Genomic DNA, 19,563 nt, shown 5'->3' with positions numbered 1-19,563 from the left:
TTTTTTCAAGACGGGAGAAACAGTTTAGCTTCCTATTATTATTTGATAAAAATTCTTCATAAACTACTGACACCTCTAGAATATTGTGCTTATTTCTTAAGTTAAAATAAGGCTTCTCTTTATATTAAACCTAATAGGAATATCTCACAAGGCAAGACATTATCCCTGTTAAGTTGAGTTAACTTGAATATAGAATTTGGGCCTATGGCCAATCCCTGGGACCTACGATGTCATTCAGCGCTGAAATGGAAACTGACAGTAAAAGGTTTGAGAGGTGTAACAGGAGGAAAACCTCAAAGCAGTTGCACAATGAATCAACTGTTAAGAGAAGGTGGAACGTAATGTGGAAGAAAGAGAATATGAAGGGAGGTGCAGTAAAAGGAATATGAGAGGTTGCAGCTAGGGACCTAAGGGACTCTGCAAAGAGAATAAACTAATGGGGTTTTAGCCGGTGGAATACCTGAAAATCAATTAAGGATTAATCCAATAGTCCGTTGAAAGAACTTCTGATAATGGAATTCACTGACATCCTTCAAAAGACTAAATAATATATATCTATAAAATTAAAATCCTAGTGGACCTTGTTTGTCCTTCCCCAGGTGACAGAAGGGGAGACATGGCACAGCCAACCACCCCCTGCAAACCGGTTTGTCCGCCCCTGGTGGGGCTGGATAGGTAGGGGAACGGGGTGGGGGGTAAGGGAGACATCCACCCTCCTCCTTCAAACTTGTTTGTCTTCCCTGAGTGGGGTCAGGGTAGGCAGGGGATCGGGAGGGTATGGGAGACATGACACATCCACCCTCCTCCTGCAAACCTGTTTGTCCGCCCTGGTTGGGGACAGGGTAGGTAGGGGATCGGGAGGGTAGGGGAGACATGACAAATCCACCCTCCTCCTGCAAATCTGTCTGCCCACCCCGGGTTAGGGCGGGGTTGGTAGGGGACCGGGAGGGTATGGGAGACATGACAAATCCACCCTCCCCTGCAAACCTGTTTGTCCGCCCCCAGGTGATCGGTAGGGTAGGGGTGAAAGCAACCCCGGGGTTCCACAATCTCGCACTGAATAACACCTAAAGGAACACCAAAATTAAGAAAACAATATCAACAACATATTATCACCACCTTAGTTCCAAACGAGTTCAATACCACATCTACTCACGTGTAAGTTTTGCCATCCGACGCGCAGACTGCGTCGTAATCCTTCGCGCAGACGTCGTTGCAACGACAGATGGGCTGGCGGTCTCGGTCCAGCTGGCAAATTTGGCGTTCGGGACACGAGATGTCTTCGCAGGGATCTGGAGGGAGAGAGAGAGAAAAAAAAAAAAGTTAGAGGAGGAGGAGGAGGAGGAGGAGGACACATCTACGGAAGGTCATTACAGTGAGATTTAATGTTCCGGGGTACATTTACGAAAAGATATTTGTTGAAGTTGTATACAGCATAACAGAGAGAGAGAGAGAGAGAGAGAGAGAGAGAGAGAGAGAAAGGAAGATTATTACAAATGAGATTTATAGTTCTTTAGCATTTACGAAAAGATATTTGTTGAAGTTGAATACAGCATATGAGAGAGAGAGAGAGAGAGAGAGAGAGAGAGAGAGAGAGAGAGAGATCAAAGGAAGATTATTTCAATGAGATTTTATGTTCTCGGGTGCATTTACGAAAAGATATTGACTAAAGTTGTATACAGCACATAACAGAGAGAGAGAGAGAGAGAGAGAGAGAGAGAGAGAGAGAGAGATGTTGATGGTTGGAATGAATTTAAACGAAAACACATTGAAACAGCTCAAAAGATTGTGTACAGCACATAAATCTAAAAAAATAAATAAATAAATAAATAAAAAGAATACAATTTGAAAATGGTTGGAATGAATAAATAAACGATTTTTCAACACTCACATTGCAAATAGCTCAAAAGATCATTCTAACTATGTGTCATAAATCTAAAAAAAAATAAATAAATAAATAAATAAAAACAATACAATTCAAAAATACCTGTCATGAAAAAATAAAAGTTTTTTCAATTCGTGCGTTTTATATATATATATATATATATATATAAATATATATAAACAATATATATGTGTGTATAATATTTAACGTGCGTGCGTGCGTGCAGTGCGTGTGTGATGTGTAATTTCAAAACCGTTTAAAACAATAATAATATGTATAATATTAATATAATGTATAATCTGATATAGCAGCTAGAAGTCACCTATATATATATATATATATATTACATTATATATATATATATATATATATATATATATATATATATATATATATATATATATACATATATATATTATTTTGGTGAAGGTCGACAGGGGAGAACAAAATAACAGATTAAAAACCCGGGTCTAAACGAAAATAAAAAAAAGAGGAAAAAGTTGGGCCAATTCAGACGACACTACAAAAACGTAAGAACTAAATAAATAATAATTCGCAAGACTCTGACGAAACAAGTCATAAAATACGACTGGGTAAAAATTGCGAGACCTGCAAAAACTGCGGCACTTGCAATAACAATCCCTCACGCGAAGAACAATTTTTGCACGGAGAAAGGAAACGGGAAATGAAGGAAACAGTGAATCCAAATCTCGATAGAAAAATCAGTTCCAGAAGGGCTTTGAAAACGAGAAACTGCAAAATCTCTCCCCTTGGTATTCGTTCGTGCAAGCGAAGGCATCTCTTTTGCGCATCTTGCCAAAGTAAGTTGTCAAGCCATGGACGCACTCTCTCTCTCTCTCTCTCTCTCTCTCTCTCTCTCTCTCTCTCCTTATTTTGTTTTGGCTTTTGTATATGCTTCAGTTACTTTAATTTGAACTCTCTCTGTCTCTCTCTATCTCATTTTTTTGCCTTTTGTATATACTTCAGTTTCTTACAATTTGAACTCTCTCTCTCTCTTTCATTTTTTTGCCTTTTGTATATACTTCAGTTTCTTACAATTTGAACTCTCTCTCTCTCTTTCTCTCATTTTTTTGCCTTTTGTATATCCTTCAGTTTCTTATAATTTGAACTCTCTCTCTCTCTCTCTCTCTCTATCTCTCTCTCTCTCTCTCTCACTCTTTTGCCCTTTGTATATACTTCAGTTACTTATAATTTGAACACAAACACTCTCTCTCTCTCTCCCTCATTTTTTTGCCTTTTGTATATACTTCAGTTTCTTATAATTTGAACTCTCTCTCACTTTTTTGCCCTTTGTATATACTTGTTTCTTATAATTTGAACTCTCTCTCTCTCTCTCTCTCTCAATTTTTTGCCTTTTGTATATACTTCAATTTCTTACAATTTGAACTCTCTCTCTCTCTTTTTCTCTCATTTTTTTGCCTTTTGTATATACTTCAGTTGCTTACAATTTGAACTCTCTCTCTCTCTCTCTCTCTCTCTCTCTCTCTTCCCCCTAAATCTATCTGTCTATCGACCTTCATCCGTCTACCTGGATCCCCAATCACATCGGTCTCGCAATGTTTTTCCTTATACTTTATTTCCATCTGTACTCTCTCGTTAGTCTTAATCCTCTCCGTTCCCCCTCTCCGGTTTTTCTCTCAATAGTTCCACTCCGTCACTCCCTCCGCCGCCATTTTTACAATAACCCCGTGCCCGAGATTCCATTCGTTTCATAACCCTATTCCGCTCTCTCTCTCTCTCTCTCTCTCTCTCTCTCTCTCTCTCTCTCTCTCTCTGTTGAACTGATCCTGTGTGCTGCACTTTTTCACTTCACAGATTTCCTTTCATTGTTCTTCTTCTCTCTCTCTCTCTCTCTCTCTCTCTCTCTCTCTCTCTCTCTCTCTCTCTCTCTCTCTCTTTCTCTCTGCAGAACTGAGCTTGCGTTGCACTTTCTTTTCACTTCAAAGTTTTCCTTTCATTATTCTTCTTCCTCTCTCTCTCGCTCTCTCTCTCTCTCTCTTTCTCTCCCTCAATCTCTCTCTCTCTCTCTCCCTAAATCTCTCTCTCTCTCCCTCTTTCTTTCCCTCAATCTCGCCTCACTCTCTCTTTCTCTCTCCCTCTTTCTCTCCATCTCCCTCGCTCTCCCTCAATCTCTCTCCCTCGCTCTCTTTCTCTCTCCCTCAATCTTTCTCTCTCCTTCTCTCTCTCTCTCTCTCTCCTGAATTCCCTGTCATCAAAATCATTTCTTTTATCTCCCATCGCGACCTTTGAAGCCTTTTTTTTGTTTCGTCACCCATATCATCATTCTCCTTTTGACCATCATCATCATCATCATCATAAGGCCGACCATCCAATGGACAAAAGGACGTGCTGGGAAGGGACACTCTATAAGGGCGTCTTCCCCCCCCCCCCAGCCCCCCTCAGCCAAGACCAAAATAGTATATCCCGGCTGAATTTCATTAGTAATTCCCAGACAGAACGTTTTACCTCCAGGTAATGGAGTCATTTGTTCAAATCTCCTCCTTATGGTGATTTTTACCCGTTGTCTACAAAAAAAAAAAAAGGGGGAATTCTTTTTTTCCCTCTTTCTATCTCCTCTCTCCCTCCCCTTTCTCTCACTCCTGGAAATGAGGCAGTTACGCTTTCTCTTTTTGCTATTACCTCGCTTTCCTTTCGCTAATGTCACAGCCTGTTTCTACAAATGACCGTATTACACTTTCTTTTTTTACTGCCGGCTGCTGGCTTTCTCTCCAAACCCCACCCCCCTTTCCCTTCCCCCTCCTCTCTCTCTCTCTCTCTCTCTCTCTCTCTCTCTCGGGACACAGATAGCATTCTGTGAGGCTTCGTTTAAATACAACACAGATCTCGTTTACGATTATAATCTTTCTTTGTTTAATGCCCACAGGAATTTCCTTATCAAATAGCTGTGTTCATGGCATTACCGCTGCTACTACTAGACAAGTACCATCTTTAGCTACTGGGTTTTAAGCACAACTAAAATATATCATCTGTTTTAAAAGACAAAGGTATTCCAGTTATGAAAATAGTACCAAGAATAATATTATTGCCTCCTTGAGACCAAGACTCGCTATTTTTTCGTACATATATATATGACGTTAACGTCCAAGTTATAAATTACAATCGCAAGATATTTGACTCGCGTATAAGATATAAATCAAGAGTAATACGTTCGCTAACTGTCAATGGAGTAAGTTGCACACGTTGCATTAGCAGACGGCGTGCGTATCACAGTGCTATTGGCCACTGCAACTTCTGCAACTCTTTGAAGATAAGTTGCAGCGTTTCACAGTATTTCAGTCAAGCGTCGCTCAGCAAGTACAGGTGGGTAAACATGGATTTCTGTATTTATGTTTGGACATAATTAGCATACTCGTGGTACACTTAAACAAATATGCGCACACATATACAAATTAGAGTCATGACTAAGCGTAATATCCTTCTGATGGAACTTAACAAACTGGGTTTCTTTTGGCGGGAGAAGTTATCGTGATTACCATAATTCTGATATGAAAATCTTAATGTGCTTCACATTAGTAATGAGGAAACGGAAACGTAATGTGAAAAACACTAGCGGACCCATATTATAAACACACACACACACACACACATATATATATATATATATATATATATATATATATATATATATATATATATATATATATATATATATAAACATTATAAGCATTAAGCTAAAACGTCCTTCAATATCAATTCGCTCTACCTCACTTGTTGGCCTTGTGGGTTAAGGCGTCACTGTAGTCCTGAGTTCTTGTCCTTCGCTGGTTCGAGCCCACGGGACGACGAACTTATTATCAACCAATAAATTCCCCTTCGGTAACATATATGAAAATATATTATTTCCGAGGTAGAGCGAATTGGATATTAAAGGACGTTTGTAGCTTAATGCTTGTATATGAATCACGGTGATGTGATAAAATTTCATATAATATATATATATATATATATATATATATATATATATATATATATATATATATATATATATATATATATATATATATATATATATATATATATATATATATATATATATATATATATATATATATATATATATATATATGTGTGTGTGTGTGTGTGTATGTATGTATGCCGAATCCATTATTATTATTAAAATTAGTTTCTCAAAATTTTATTATTTCTATAATAGATTTTTTATTTTTTCCCATTTTTATATTTCTCATTTATGTTATTATTATCTAAATCTTCATTATCATTATTTTGTCATTAAATATATGTACACCGAATCCATTATTATTATTATTATTATTATTATTATTATTATTATTATTAGTTTCTCAAAATTTTATTATTTCGTTAATAGATTTTTATTTTTTCCCATTTATATATTTCTCATTTATGTTATTATCTAAATCTTCAGTATTATTATTTTGTAATAATAATAATAATAATAATAATAATAATAATAATAATAATAATAATAATAATAATAATAGGCACGATCCCAAGATCCCTGGAAAGGAATCTGGAAAAACTAGGTGCCGAAGTAGCTCCAGGACTCATGCAGAAGAGTGTGCTACTAGAAAAGTGATGGACTCCTAAGGAGGCAGGATGTAACCCGGAACCCCACCCTATAAAAACCACCCAGTCGAATAGGATGACTTAGACGAAAAAAAAAATAATAATAATAATGTTTCACTGGAAGATTGAACTCGGTCGATACCTAACATGGGAAACAAACTGTCCACCACAAATACCCTTTGATCTATTTAATAATTCAAGGCTTTGGTGTAAAAACTTCATCATAAAAGATCTCACGCGCAGCTGGGAAAATGAAAACGGTTATCTCCAGTTTACACAACTGATGAAATTACACCAGAGCTTAATCAAATGAAAAAGGGTAAAGATTCTTGACTTCCTTGGTTATGCCGTCAAGATCAAACGCCTCACTGGAGCCATTTTTACTTTTTTATTCGAAATCTATCCAGTTATTCAAAAGATTACGGATCAGAAATTGAACACACATACACGTAGGCCGTAATTACGGGTGAAATGAATTGAATCGAGAATTAGGCCAAGAACTGGGACCTATGAGGTCATTCAGCGCTGAAACGGAAATTGACAGTAAAAGGTTTGAAAGGTGTAACAGGAGGAAAACCTCAAAGCAGTTGCACTATGAATCAGTTGTTCGAGAGAGTGGAAAGTAAGGTGGAAGAGAGAGAATATGAACGGAGGTACAGTAAAAGGAATGAATTAAAATAACTGGTTACAAATCAAATATTTTATAAGTTATTTCTCTTGGGTTCAAAGTACATATCGCCTGGCGTAGCCTTGAATTAGGAAAACAAAGAAATCCTGGAATGGGTCAGTATGCCCCATCTGATCGGCTGTCAGTTGACCTCACGTGGTACACTGTAGGCATTACTTCAAGATTCTTTGCAGCGTCCCTTCGGCCCCTTGCTGCAACCCCTTGCATTCCTTTTACTGTACTTCCGTTCATATTCTCTTCAACATTATTTTCAGAGCTGAATGACATCATAGGTCCCCAGCGCTTAACTTCTGGCCTAAATTTTATATTCCATCCTATGCAGCGTCCTTTCGGCTCCTAGTTGCAACCCATTTCATTCCTTTTACTGTACCTCCGTTCATATTCTCACCCTTCCCTCATACTTTCCAAGATAACTTTCAGCGCGGAATGACCTCATAGGTCCCAGCTCTTAGCTTTTGGCTTTAAATTTTGTATTCCAGCTCAATTCCCCATCCGACCGGGAAACAGCAGTTATTCTCGAATCTAGTGAATAGTTTTATTCAAGTAGCGAATCAGGCAACTCCCGATGGGAAGATTCGTCTAATTCACAAATGATTCGCCGGTGGCGACGGTGAATAATGATGTCATCGAATGGCGGCGATGTCCCTTTCAAAATCTTGTTTCCCTCTCCCGGGATCGATCGCCTCTCGCATGTTTCATAGGGCGAGGGACTTGGGCATTCGTGTCGGACAAGATCTATTCAATCATTCATCCGTCTCTCTCTCTCTCTCTCTCTCTCTCTCTCTCTCTCTCTCTCTCTCTCTCTCTCTCTCACCTTATATACATAGCTATAGATTGTCCCTCACTTCACGATCATAGTCAGAGGGGCTGTTTCATATAATTGTTATTGTTTTAACAGAGCGCCTTCTCTCTCTCTCTCTCTCTCTCTCTCTCTCTCTCTCTCTCTCTCTCTCTCTCTCTCTCTCTCTCTCTCTCTCTACATATATACTATATATATATATATATATATATATATATATATATATATATATATATATATATATATATATATATATATATATATATATATATATATATATATATATATATATATATACATACATATACATACAAACATGTATATACATTCACGCACTACATTACACAAACAAAATATATAATATATATATATATATACACACATATATACATATATAATTTATATTACACACGCACACATATATATGTACATTACATAAATAACTACTTGTATGTATGTATGTATGTATGTATGTATACAAGCATGTATGGACGTAAAGGTGCTCACGTTGATTGGCCCATTTCAGTGCTAATTAGGTGGCTGGTTTGACTTTGAACCTTCCTATTGTTAATATTTCCCTCTAATCGCTGTTATAAATCTATACATGAAAGGCGATACATAATCGTCCTATTGGCTTGTTCGCATTTTACAGCGATGGAATGGAATGGAATATGGAGTTTAGGCCAAAGGCCAAGCACTGGGACCTACGAGGTCATTCAGCGCTGAAACGGAAATTAACAGGAAAAAGTTAGGATAAGGTTGAGGACAGCAAGATGGAAGAAGGAGAATATGCATGGAGGTACAGTAAAAAGGAATGAAAGAGGTTGCAGCTGGGGGCCTCAAGAAGGAACGCTGCAAAGAACCTTTAGTAATGCCTACAGTGCACCCCGTGAGATGCACTGATGGCACTAACCCCCCGGGCGGGGATTTTACAGTGATATAAAACCCTAATGAAATGATCAAAATAGGGAAATATAATAAATATATAAGGCTTTACAAAAGTTGCATTAATTACCAATGCTACTAAAATGAATGTCTTGAAACATGTTGAAATCTAGGCATAATCATAAACAATTAAAAATTGCGTCGAAGTTTCTTCGGCGCAATCAAGTTTTCTGTACAGCCGCTACGGCGTATAATTAAGGCCACTGAAAATAGATCTATCTTTCGGTGGTCTCGGTATAATGCTGTATGAGCCGCGGCCCAGGAAACTTCAACCACGGCCCGGTGGTGTCCTATTCTCTATCGTTGCCAGAAGCACGATTATGGCTAACTTTAACCTTAAATAAAATATAAAACAACTGAGGCTGCAGGGCTGCAATTTGGTATGTTCGATGACTGGAGGCTGGATGATTAACGTACCAATTTGCAGCCCACTAGCCTCGGTAGTTTATAAGATCTGAGGGCGGACAGAAAAAGTGCGGACGGACGGACAAAAAGCCGGCACAACAGCTTTCTTTTACAGAGCACTAAAATTCCCATCGGTCTAAGGAGTGCAACAGAATTCTAAACAAGCAAAAGACCCACACTATTTTTTTTCCTCCAGTTCCTTGGTGAAGAAAATCCCCGCGCACACCCACAAAGGGATACATCAAAGGGGAAAAAACGGGGATTGGAAGTACGGAAGAGGAAAAAATAAATAAAAAAATACATAAAAAAAAGAAGAAGTTACGTGACCTAGAAAGGAAAGCGTTGCAAAGCTGAAGAACGCTTTGCGCCGACGCTGAACGAAATCTCAATCAGCTTTTTATTTTTTCTTTTTATGTATTTCAAGATCCTGTCGTCACTTTCATATTCCGTATCTTAAGAATGGTATAAATTCTGAGCTATGATTCTTGGTTTTCGTAAATGAACTGAATGGAATAAAGAATTTAGGCCAGAGGCCAAAAGCACTGGGGACCTATGAGGTCATTCAGCGCTGGAACGGAAATTGACAGGAAGAGGTTTGAAAGGTGTAACAGAGGAAAACCTCCCACTGGGACCTATAAGGTCATTCAGCGCTGGAACGGAAATTGACAGTGAAAGGTTTGAAAGGTGTAACAAGAGGAAAACCTCCCACTGGGACCTATAAGGTCATTCAGCGCTGGAACGGAAATTGACAGGAAAAGGTTTGAAAGGTGTAACAGAGGAAAACCTCGCAGCTGCACTATGAATCGATTGTTAAGAGAGGGTGGATAGCAAGATGGAAAGAATGATAATATCAATGAAGGTACTAAAAAGGACTGAAAAAGAGGTTGCAGCTACGGGTCTAAGGAAGGCCATTGCAAAGAACCTTTAGTAATGCCTACAGTGCACCCAACGTGAGGTGCACTGACGGCACTATCTCCCTACCCCCTTCTACTAAACGGCAGACAGAAAAGACAAAACGGAGAGACGAAATCGACGAAATCGGATTATATCGTGAAACGGGACCAGAAATCTATTGCGAGCCAAAATGGCTCGGGTGGATAAAAATAGAGGAGGCCCTTGTGCCGTCTTGATTGTTTTCGGATAGCTCGAAGAGGCATCGAAAACATTGTCAAAAACATTCAGGCGTCTCTGGCGTCGAGAGAGAGAGAGAGAGAGAGAGAGAGAGAGAGAGAGAGAGAGAGAGAGAGAGAGAGAGTCTGATGAATGGTTAAGACCCCCGCAGGGGATGAGGATTACGGTGAGGAGGCCGTCCCGTTTTTAATTATGAATATGGCAGTGAATTATTTCTTCTTATCATGTTCTCTTCTTCTTCTTCTCTTCTCTCTCTCTCTCTCTCTCTCTCTCTCTGTCACAACAGCAAAACATTATATATATATATATATATATATATATATATATATATATATATATATATATATATATATATATATATATATATATAAACACGGCTCGTCATAACGAAATAAAAGGTAGATATAACTAAGGCTAACACCAGTTCAAAAACTCGAGATAATCCTTGGAGCTTAGAGACTCAACCACTTTTATGCCAAATCAAAATGGGGAAGATTAAACAATATCTAAATAGCATTTCGTGAACGTCTGTGATTTATCTGTATCGAATCACGTCCATATTTAGCTGAAGGGATGATTTATATATTCACCCCGTGTAATTTTCATATCTGTATCTATAAGTGTGTGTCAATCTATCTATAATATGTATATGTATATATGTATATATACATACACAAATAATAGATAGATTGACACCTTAAGCGAATCCTATTCTTATACGTAACACTTTAAGAGAATCCTATTCTTATACGTAACACTTTAAGAGAATCCTATTCTTATTCGTACACAAATAATAGATAGATTGACACCTTAAGCGAATCCTATTCTTATACGTAACACTTTAAGGGAATCCTATTCTTATTCGTAACACCTTATGAGAATCCTGTTCTCGTTGAAAACGATAACTCAAAAGACATACGGAATCGTTGGAAATAAAATGGATACCATCTTACTCGTTCTGGCTTGTCCTTCTCCCTCGGGCATAAGAAGAGCAAAGACGAAGGCTCTCAGCACCTGAGACCAACTTTTCCATTCTGCACAGTTGCATCACTGAGAGAGAGAGAGAGAGAGAGAGAGAGAGAGAGAGAGAGAGAGAGAGAGAGAGAGAGAGAGAGAGAGAGAGATTACAACGGCAGCACAGGCTGTGGTTCCATCTTCCCAAATCTAAAATATGGGCACAGCTAATGTCACGTCTTCCAGATCGATCGAAAATTAAACAAAAGTACAAGCCGAGTCTTCAAACCGAAACAAGTTTTCTGTACAGCGTACAATCAAGGCCACCGAAAATAGATCTATCTTTCGGTGGTCTCGGTATAATGCTGTATGAGCCGCGGCCCAGGAAAATTTAACCATCGCCCGGTGGTGGCATGGCCTGTATCGTTGCCAGAAGCACGATTATGGCAAACTGAGACCTTAAAATAAAAACGACTGAGGCTAGAGGGCTGCAATTTGGTATGTTTGATGACTGGAGGGCGGATGATCAACGTACCAATTTGCAGCCTTCTAGCCTCGGTAGTTTTTAAGATCTGAGGGCGGACGGACAGACAAAGCCGACACAATAGTTTCCTTTTATAGAAAAAAAAAAAAAAAAAAGCTTTTGCTGAATCTCTCGAGACCTCAGACTCGCCAACAACTTGCACGCCCCCAAACCCTAGCACCACACGAAGAGGAGGAATCGAGCGCTGTCAGACAGGCCTTCTTCAGACGCACAAAACATCTCCGGCGCAAAATCGAATAACAAGGCGAACGAGACGCGGATAAATATAGCTCCCAGAGGTATTATAAATCGAGCTGGCGAGAGGAACTGACAGACGCCAGGTAAGGCACGGAGAGCGATAAGAAGCACCACTCTTGAGGGAGGAGGGAGAAGAATGGGCCGGGATACGGAAATGTGACGAGGGGCCTCTTTTCTCTGTTTCATACGCGTCTGTCTTCTTCTTCTTCTTCCCGTGAGAAGAAGAAGGGGAGGGGGGAGAGAGAGAGGGAACGTTAACAGATGAGAGGAGAATGATAGGTGAGTTCAGTTCTCGAGATATTTCACGCAGTTGTTTATGGTTCGTAGTAATTTTTGAAGCAATTCTTGACAGGGTACTGGATATTCTTTCATATATATATATTTTCGGTGGCCCTGAGTCTTTAAACCGAACTGTACAGAAACTCGACCGCGCATTTTTAACTAGTTTTGTGATGATGATGTTTATTTATCAATGAATCTTTAGTCAGAAACTATCAAGTTCTAAAGAAATGCACCCACATAGAGAGAGAGAGAGAGAGAGAGAGAGAGAGAGAGAGAGAGAGAGAGAGAGAAGAGAGAAGAATGAATCTTACCAATGGAAATGTAGATCGAGAGAGAGATGAACCTTAGAGAGGAGAGAATGAAGAGACCACGAATGAGAGAGAGAGAGATGAAATCTTGAGAATGAGAGAGAGAGAGAGACCTTGAGAGAGAGAGAGAGAGAGAGAGAGAGAGAGAGAAATGAACCTTACACGAATGGAGATCGAGAGAGAATGAACCTTATAACGAATGGAAAGAGAGAGAGAGAGAGAGAGAGAGAGAGAGAGAGAGAGAGAGAGAGAGAGAGAGAGGTTGACAGAAATATGGCCCTCGCCTCCAGCTCCCCCCACACCGCCCCACCAAAGCCGTGGACCTATTCAGCGGCAGCAGATGGAGCCGCATCGATTTTCCCCGAAACGTTTGACCTCCCAGAGAAGGCGACCCTTAATCTCATTTTAATTACGCGGCACCTGGGAAGCACCTGTTTGTGCCCCCAGTTTTTGGAAGGGGTATCGCGCACTTTTATCTGAAATTGGATCTGGATTGACATTACAGAGAGAGAGAGAGAGAGAGAGAGAGAGAGAGAGAGAGAGAGAGAATGGAGAGAGAGAGAGAGAATGAACCTTATCACGAATGGAGAGAGAGAGAGAGAGAATGGGAAGAGAGAGAGAGAGAGAGAGAGAGAGAGAATGGAGAGAGAGAGAGAGAGAGAGAGAGAATGAACCTTACCACGAATGGGAGAGAGAGAGAGAGAGAGAGAGAGAGAGAGAGAGAGAGAGAGAGAGAGAGAGAGAGAGAATGAACCTTACCACGAATGGAGAGAGATAGAGAGAGAATGAACCTTACCACGAATGGAGAGAGAGAGAGAGAGAGAGAGAGAGAATGAACCTTACCAAGAATGGAGAGAGAGAGAGAGAGAGAGAGAGAGAGAGAGAGAGAGTGTACGAACTATTATATGATGATCCTCTCCATTTCCATAATTTTTTTTCTTCTTCTACTTTTTCTTTTTCTTCTTTTTCTTCGTCTTCTTCTTCTTCTTCTTCTTCTTCTTCTTCTTCTTCTTCTTCTTCTTCTTCTTCTTCTTCTTCGAGATTACAGCATCACAAAGTAGAAAAAAAGGCTTAAGCGATATCCTGCTTATTTCTCAGAACAGTTAATCTATCACTAACGTTTTCTGTATTGCTGAACACATATGTGCACAAAACCAGACATGAATTTATACACACACAAACACACGCACGCGCGTGCCCCTGGCCACGAAGGAAAAAAAAACTGTACCCAGTTGCAATGCTTTGGACTAAAGGACAGGACGAGGTTACCTTTCGGGCAACAGAAGGAGAGGATTCCATATCTCTCCCGGAAGAGGCCACGTGACCTCAATTTTTTTTAGCTGTACCGATTTACCTTGAGGCGGTCCTACCTTGAGGGTGAAATTAGGCAGCCAATGGAACCACCGGCCTTCTCCTCCACACATCCACTGTGTGATGCCCGTCCTCTTGGAAGAGAGACAACGAAAGATATTCGATCCTGCTGACGGAGGCTTCGACGCTGAGCTCACACCACGAGCAGTAGTAGACGATGGAGCAATTCACGCCCACAAAGCATCAATTTTTATAGAATTTCATACATCAATAAATAAAACGTACCCACCGCATAATTTACAAAGTCTTGGCATGCAATTAAAATTCGCCCGCCATCGATCAACCCGCGTCCGCCCAAAAGAAGGAAGGATCTTTTATCGATAGGGCGCGAGGCCTCTTCATTCACTCTAAAAATAAAATGCTTTTAATTCTGAATGATGGCGTCCCGAAAATAAATGGCCGAAATTTGAATAGTTATTCTCTGCCCTGAGACAGGATGAAGTTATCCTTTTAGTTTGCTGTAACAGAAAACTGTTGAGGTGGCTACTTGTCAGTCCGTCCGCACTTTCTCCGTCCGCCCTCAGATCTTAAAAACTACTGAGGCTAGAGGGCTGCAAATTGGTATGTTGATCATCCACCCTCCAGTCATCAAACATACCAAATTGCAGCCCACTAGCCTCGGTAGTTTTGATTTTATTTAAGGTTTAAAGTTAGCCATGATCGTGCGTCTGGCACCGATATAGGTGCCAACAACATAGGCTACCACCGGACGTGGTTAAAGTTTCATGGGCCGCGGTTCATACAGCATTACACCGAGACCACCAAACGATGGATCCATTTTCGGTGGCCTTGATTATACGCTGTAGCGGCTGTACGGAAAACTCGATTGAGCCGAAGAAACTCCGGCGCATTTTTGAACTTTATTTTTCTTACATAAACTTTTCTGACCCCTCTCAATCGCCTAGCCCACATGACGAGAGAGAGAGAGAGAGAGAGAGAGAGAGAGAGAGAGAGAGAGAGAGAGAGAGAGATTCCGAAACAGCCTGCTCTCAAAATATTCATCCGCCAATATATATGCAAATAAATGGAGAGAAAATAAAAAGAGAGAGAGAGAGAGGTCTGGTATCCTCTCTAATTACGAGTCACTGGCTGATAATGGACAACGCCAGAGCTGTTGAACCCACCCGCTCCAGTCTGCCGCCGATTTTTCCGTTAAAAGTATTTTGGGGCTCGGCTGAAATTTATTCCTTTTTGGTAAAGCGCCTCTACCCCGCGATCTGCGATGTTTGGCTTTGGTGCGTTTCGTATCTTTTACTTATTTTCTTATTTATTTCCCCACCTCCCCCCTTCGAGATTTCATCTTCATCTAAAAATAAGTATATTTCGTTTTCAATCGTTTTTCCTTCACGCATTTCTTCAACGTTCAGTTTTGGATTGAACTGAATTGAATATAGAATTTAGGCCAGAGGCCAGTGTGCTTGGGACCTATGAGGTCATTCAGCGCTGAAACGGAAACTGACAGTCAAAGTTTGAAAGGTGTAACAGGAGGAAAACCTCAAAGCAGTTGCACTCTGAATCAATTGCTAGGAGAGGGTTGAGGAAAGTAAGATGTAAAGGAAGAGAATATGAAAGGAGGTAAAGTAAAAGGAACGAATGGGGTTGCAGCTGGGGGCATAAGGAAGGCAGGCGGCAAAGAACCTTAAGTAATGCCTACAGTGCACCGCATGGAGTTCACTGACGGCACTACTCCCCAATACGCGGATTTTTTAAATTTATTTTTCCCCCACGAGATTTCCTTTTTCATTCGTGTTTCCTTCAAGAATTTTTCTTGAACGTTCAGTCTGGGAGGCTTTTAGAAAGCCTCGGCCATTCAATCAGGCTTGTTTTCTCAGCCTGCAGTATCTTACAGTCTTTTTTTTTTATATATTTTTTGGGGGGGCTCCCCTTCCGGTGTATCTCAAGTATCTCAACTGCATTAAGCGGCTTTTCTTTGAAGTTCGGTTTCTTCATATTCTCTTTGACAGACAGGCTTTACGAACCCCACCCCCTTTTTTTGTTTTTTTTTACTTCTTCCTGGGCGAATTTCTCCCTCGTATAATATTCACTGATATCTTTTTTTAATATCGTTATCAATAGACCACTGACGATGCAGAGAGGAATTAATATATGATTATAAACTGCTTCGCGCCATGACGGAAGAATCTTTTGCCCGATTTATTACTTTTCGTTATTCTTCTTTTTACTCTATGGATTTTTCAGATCCCTTTAATGATAAAACTGAAGGGTTTTTTTTTGGGAAAGGGGGGGCGGGATTATTTTTATTGTCAACTTCTCTGTTCTTCTCATGGCTATAACTCATTATCATTATTATTATTATTATTCATGTGTGTAACGAAACCAATGGATCACATTGCTAGGCTTCCCCTATTATTATTATTATTATTATTATTCATTTGTATAATTAAAATTATTATTATTATTATTATTTTCATTTGTATAACGAAATTAATTCAAACACATTGCTAGATTTTATTACTCTATTATTATTATTATTATTATTATTATTATTATTATTATTATTGGAGAAACAAATCCACAGTTATGTATATGTATATATATTTAAAAATACAGCTGTCCAGATTCCCGAAAGCTATCTGTACAGTTTTATCCTTAAATATATGTACATGTACATAACTGTGATTTGTTTCTCAATAATAATAATAATAATCAATAATAATAATAATAATAATAATAATAATAATAATAATAATAATAATAATAATAATAATAATAATAATAAGAATGATTATCTAGCAAGGTGATCAATTGGTTTGGTTACACACATGAATAATAATAATAATAATAATAATAATAATAATAATAATAATAATAATAATAATAATAATAATAATAATAATAATAATAATAATAATAATAAGAAGAAGAAGAAGAAGAAGAAGAAGAAGAAGAAGAAGAAGAAGAAGAAGAAGAAGAAGAAGAAGAAGAAGAAGAAGAAGAAGAAGAAGAAGAAGGACTGATTATCTAGCAACGTGATCAATTGGTTTGGTTACACACATGAATAATAATAATAATAATAATAATAATAATAATAATAATAATAATAAGACTGATTATCTAGCAAGGTGATCAATTGGTTTGGTTACACACATGTATAATAATAATAATAATAATAATAATAATAATAATAATAATAATAATAATAATAATAGTTATAGCCATTAGAAAAACCGAGAAGTTGACGACGAAAATAATTCCCCCTTCCCCGCCCCAAAAAAAGAGTTCAGTTTCGTCATTAAAGACGTCTGAAAATCCTCAGCGTGAAAAGAAGGATAACGAAAAGTAATAAGTCGGGCAAAAGAAGACTCTTTCACGGCGCCATGAAGTTTATAATCATATATTAATTCCTCTCTGCATCGCCAGTGGGCTATTGATATTATCATTAAAAAGAGATTTCGGTCAATATTATACGAAGGAGAAATTCGCCGGGGGAAAAAGTAAACAAAAAAAAAAAAAGGGGTTGTAAAGCCCGTCTGTCAAAGAGAATATGAAGAAATCGAACTTCAAAGAAAAGCCGCTTAATGTAGTTAAGATGCTTGAGATATACTCCGAGAGAGAGAGAGAGAGAGAGAGAGAGAGAGAGAGAGAGAGAGAGAGAGAGAAACCGGTAAGATATTGGAGCCTGAGAAAACAAGACTGATTGAATGGTCGAGGCTTTTCCAAAAGCCTCCCAGACTGAACGTTGTAGAAATTCTTGAAGGGCTAGATACTTATTTTTAGATGAAGGAAGAAATCTCGGAAAAAAAAAAAAAAAAAAAAAAAAAAATATATATATATATATATATATATATATATATATATATATATATATATATATATATATATATATATATATATATAATTAGTTAGATATCACCAATAAGTTGTTTCCCCTATAATTAGTTAGATATCACCAATAAGTTGTTTCCCCTTCGCTGAAGTTAGTTGGAAGGCAAAGTAAATCATCTTGATAATTATAACAATCTGTCACTTCATCGCATTTTTACACAAAAGACTCATCAACAATGCGTTAAGACCTTCCCTCCCCATACACACATACACACACACACACACTTACTAACTAAAATATTCCCGGCTACAATTTACTCTTACTGACTAAGCCTTAATGACTTTCAATTTCAATCTGAGAGTCACAAATAATTCGTTTACATGGAAATATAAGACTGTTATTATTTCAGAAATATTCTCGGAGTACTTGAGATACAAGTCGACGATGCTTCAAACATTCTTAAACAAATCTTGAGTGGAAAACCGACGAAAAACTAAATGATAAACGACCTTTACCTTCGAGAGCCATTAAAAATTGCCTTCCTCTCTCTCTCTCTCTCTCTCTCTCTCTCTCTCTCTCTCCCTCCCACCCCATTACTATACTCCAGGTAGGCTTTTCACATTCAATCTATCTTCCATTAATTTAGACCCTCACACAGGCACTGCAGAGGCAGAGAGAGAGAGAGAGAGAGAGAGAGAGAGAGAGAGAGAGAGAGAGAGAGAGAGAGAGAGAGAGAGGAAGATTAATGGACGCCGTAATCAAGCATAAAATGAACACCTGGCGTTTCTATTATACTCCCGTGTATTAGCAGCCGATGAAAAACGGGCCGCCGTCTACCTCTCCTCAGCGATAATCTAAAAGTACATTAATATTTTCCCCCCGCGGAAATTCCTCTCTCGGGCGAGGAAAGGGATGGATTGTGGTATAAGCCATATTTCTCAATTCCGTAATTACCAGCGTACGAAGAAGGTATGTTTATACGTCACGCTGGGGCAGCTTTTGGGGGAGGGAGCTCAAAACATCAGCTCATTTTAAAGCCGGTGGATCAGCTCGATACCTCAGCTGATCCAGCCACCTTTCGGGAACGATCAGCGTCCAGGGATTGGAAGGAAGGTGATCAGCGTCCAGGGATTGGAAGGAAGGAAGTTCCTTTATCCACATAAAGATTCTGGACGAATGTATACAGAAGCAATTTGTTCTAGAATTGAAGCTTAAGCTGACGGTCCTCATGAAAATAATCACCGGGAAATGATTTATAGTTGTTTCAACTATGGGAATATGATTTATCTCATACCACCAAGGGATGGAGATGGAAGGGAGAAGGGGGGGGGGGGCGGTAAAACGATCAGCCGAGGCCTTAATGTATCTACGTCGACATTACCCGGCAACTGGACGAGGCCTGACCGGACATTAAACAAACGGAACAAGGGCGCATCCATCGAGAATTTGCCTATGAGGACGAAAAGGCGAGCAATTACCGCGACAACGCAACGCAAATGGGGAGCTTCTCGTATAATTCGTTTACCATTATCAATATCGTGTACATAACATTTCATTTTGACAGATTTATCTGTGCCACTGTACACGAATTATGTAAACTGATAACGTCTCCTGTATGTGATGAGACGTCATGACATGGC

General features: G+C 39.0%; 1 protein-coding gene across 1 annotated transcript in view; it reads right to left on the bottom strand.

The window, feature by feature from the left end:
- LOC136845112 (agrin-like) overlaps positions 1–19,563 on the bottom strand; it is a 694,081-nt gene that overhangs the window by 61,375 nt on the left and 613,143 nt on the right. Inside the window, 1 exon segment of the mRNA XM_067114940.1 lies at positions 1,157–1,292. Coding sequence (XP_066971041.1) covers positions 1,157–1,292 — 136 coding nt within the window.

Source organism: Macrobrachium rosenbergii, chromosome 13 (genome assembly GCF_040412425.1).
Source record: "Macrobrachium rosenbergii isolate ZJJX-2024 chromosome 13, ASM4041242v1, whole genome shotgun sequence".
Classification (NCBI taxonomy): Eukaryota; Metazoa; Arthropoda; class Malacostraca; order Decapoda; family Palaemonidae; genus Macrobrachium; species Macrobrachium rosenbergii.
This window is presented reverse-complemented; position numbering and strand designations above follow the sequence as displayed.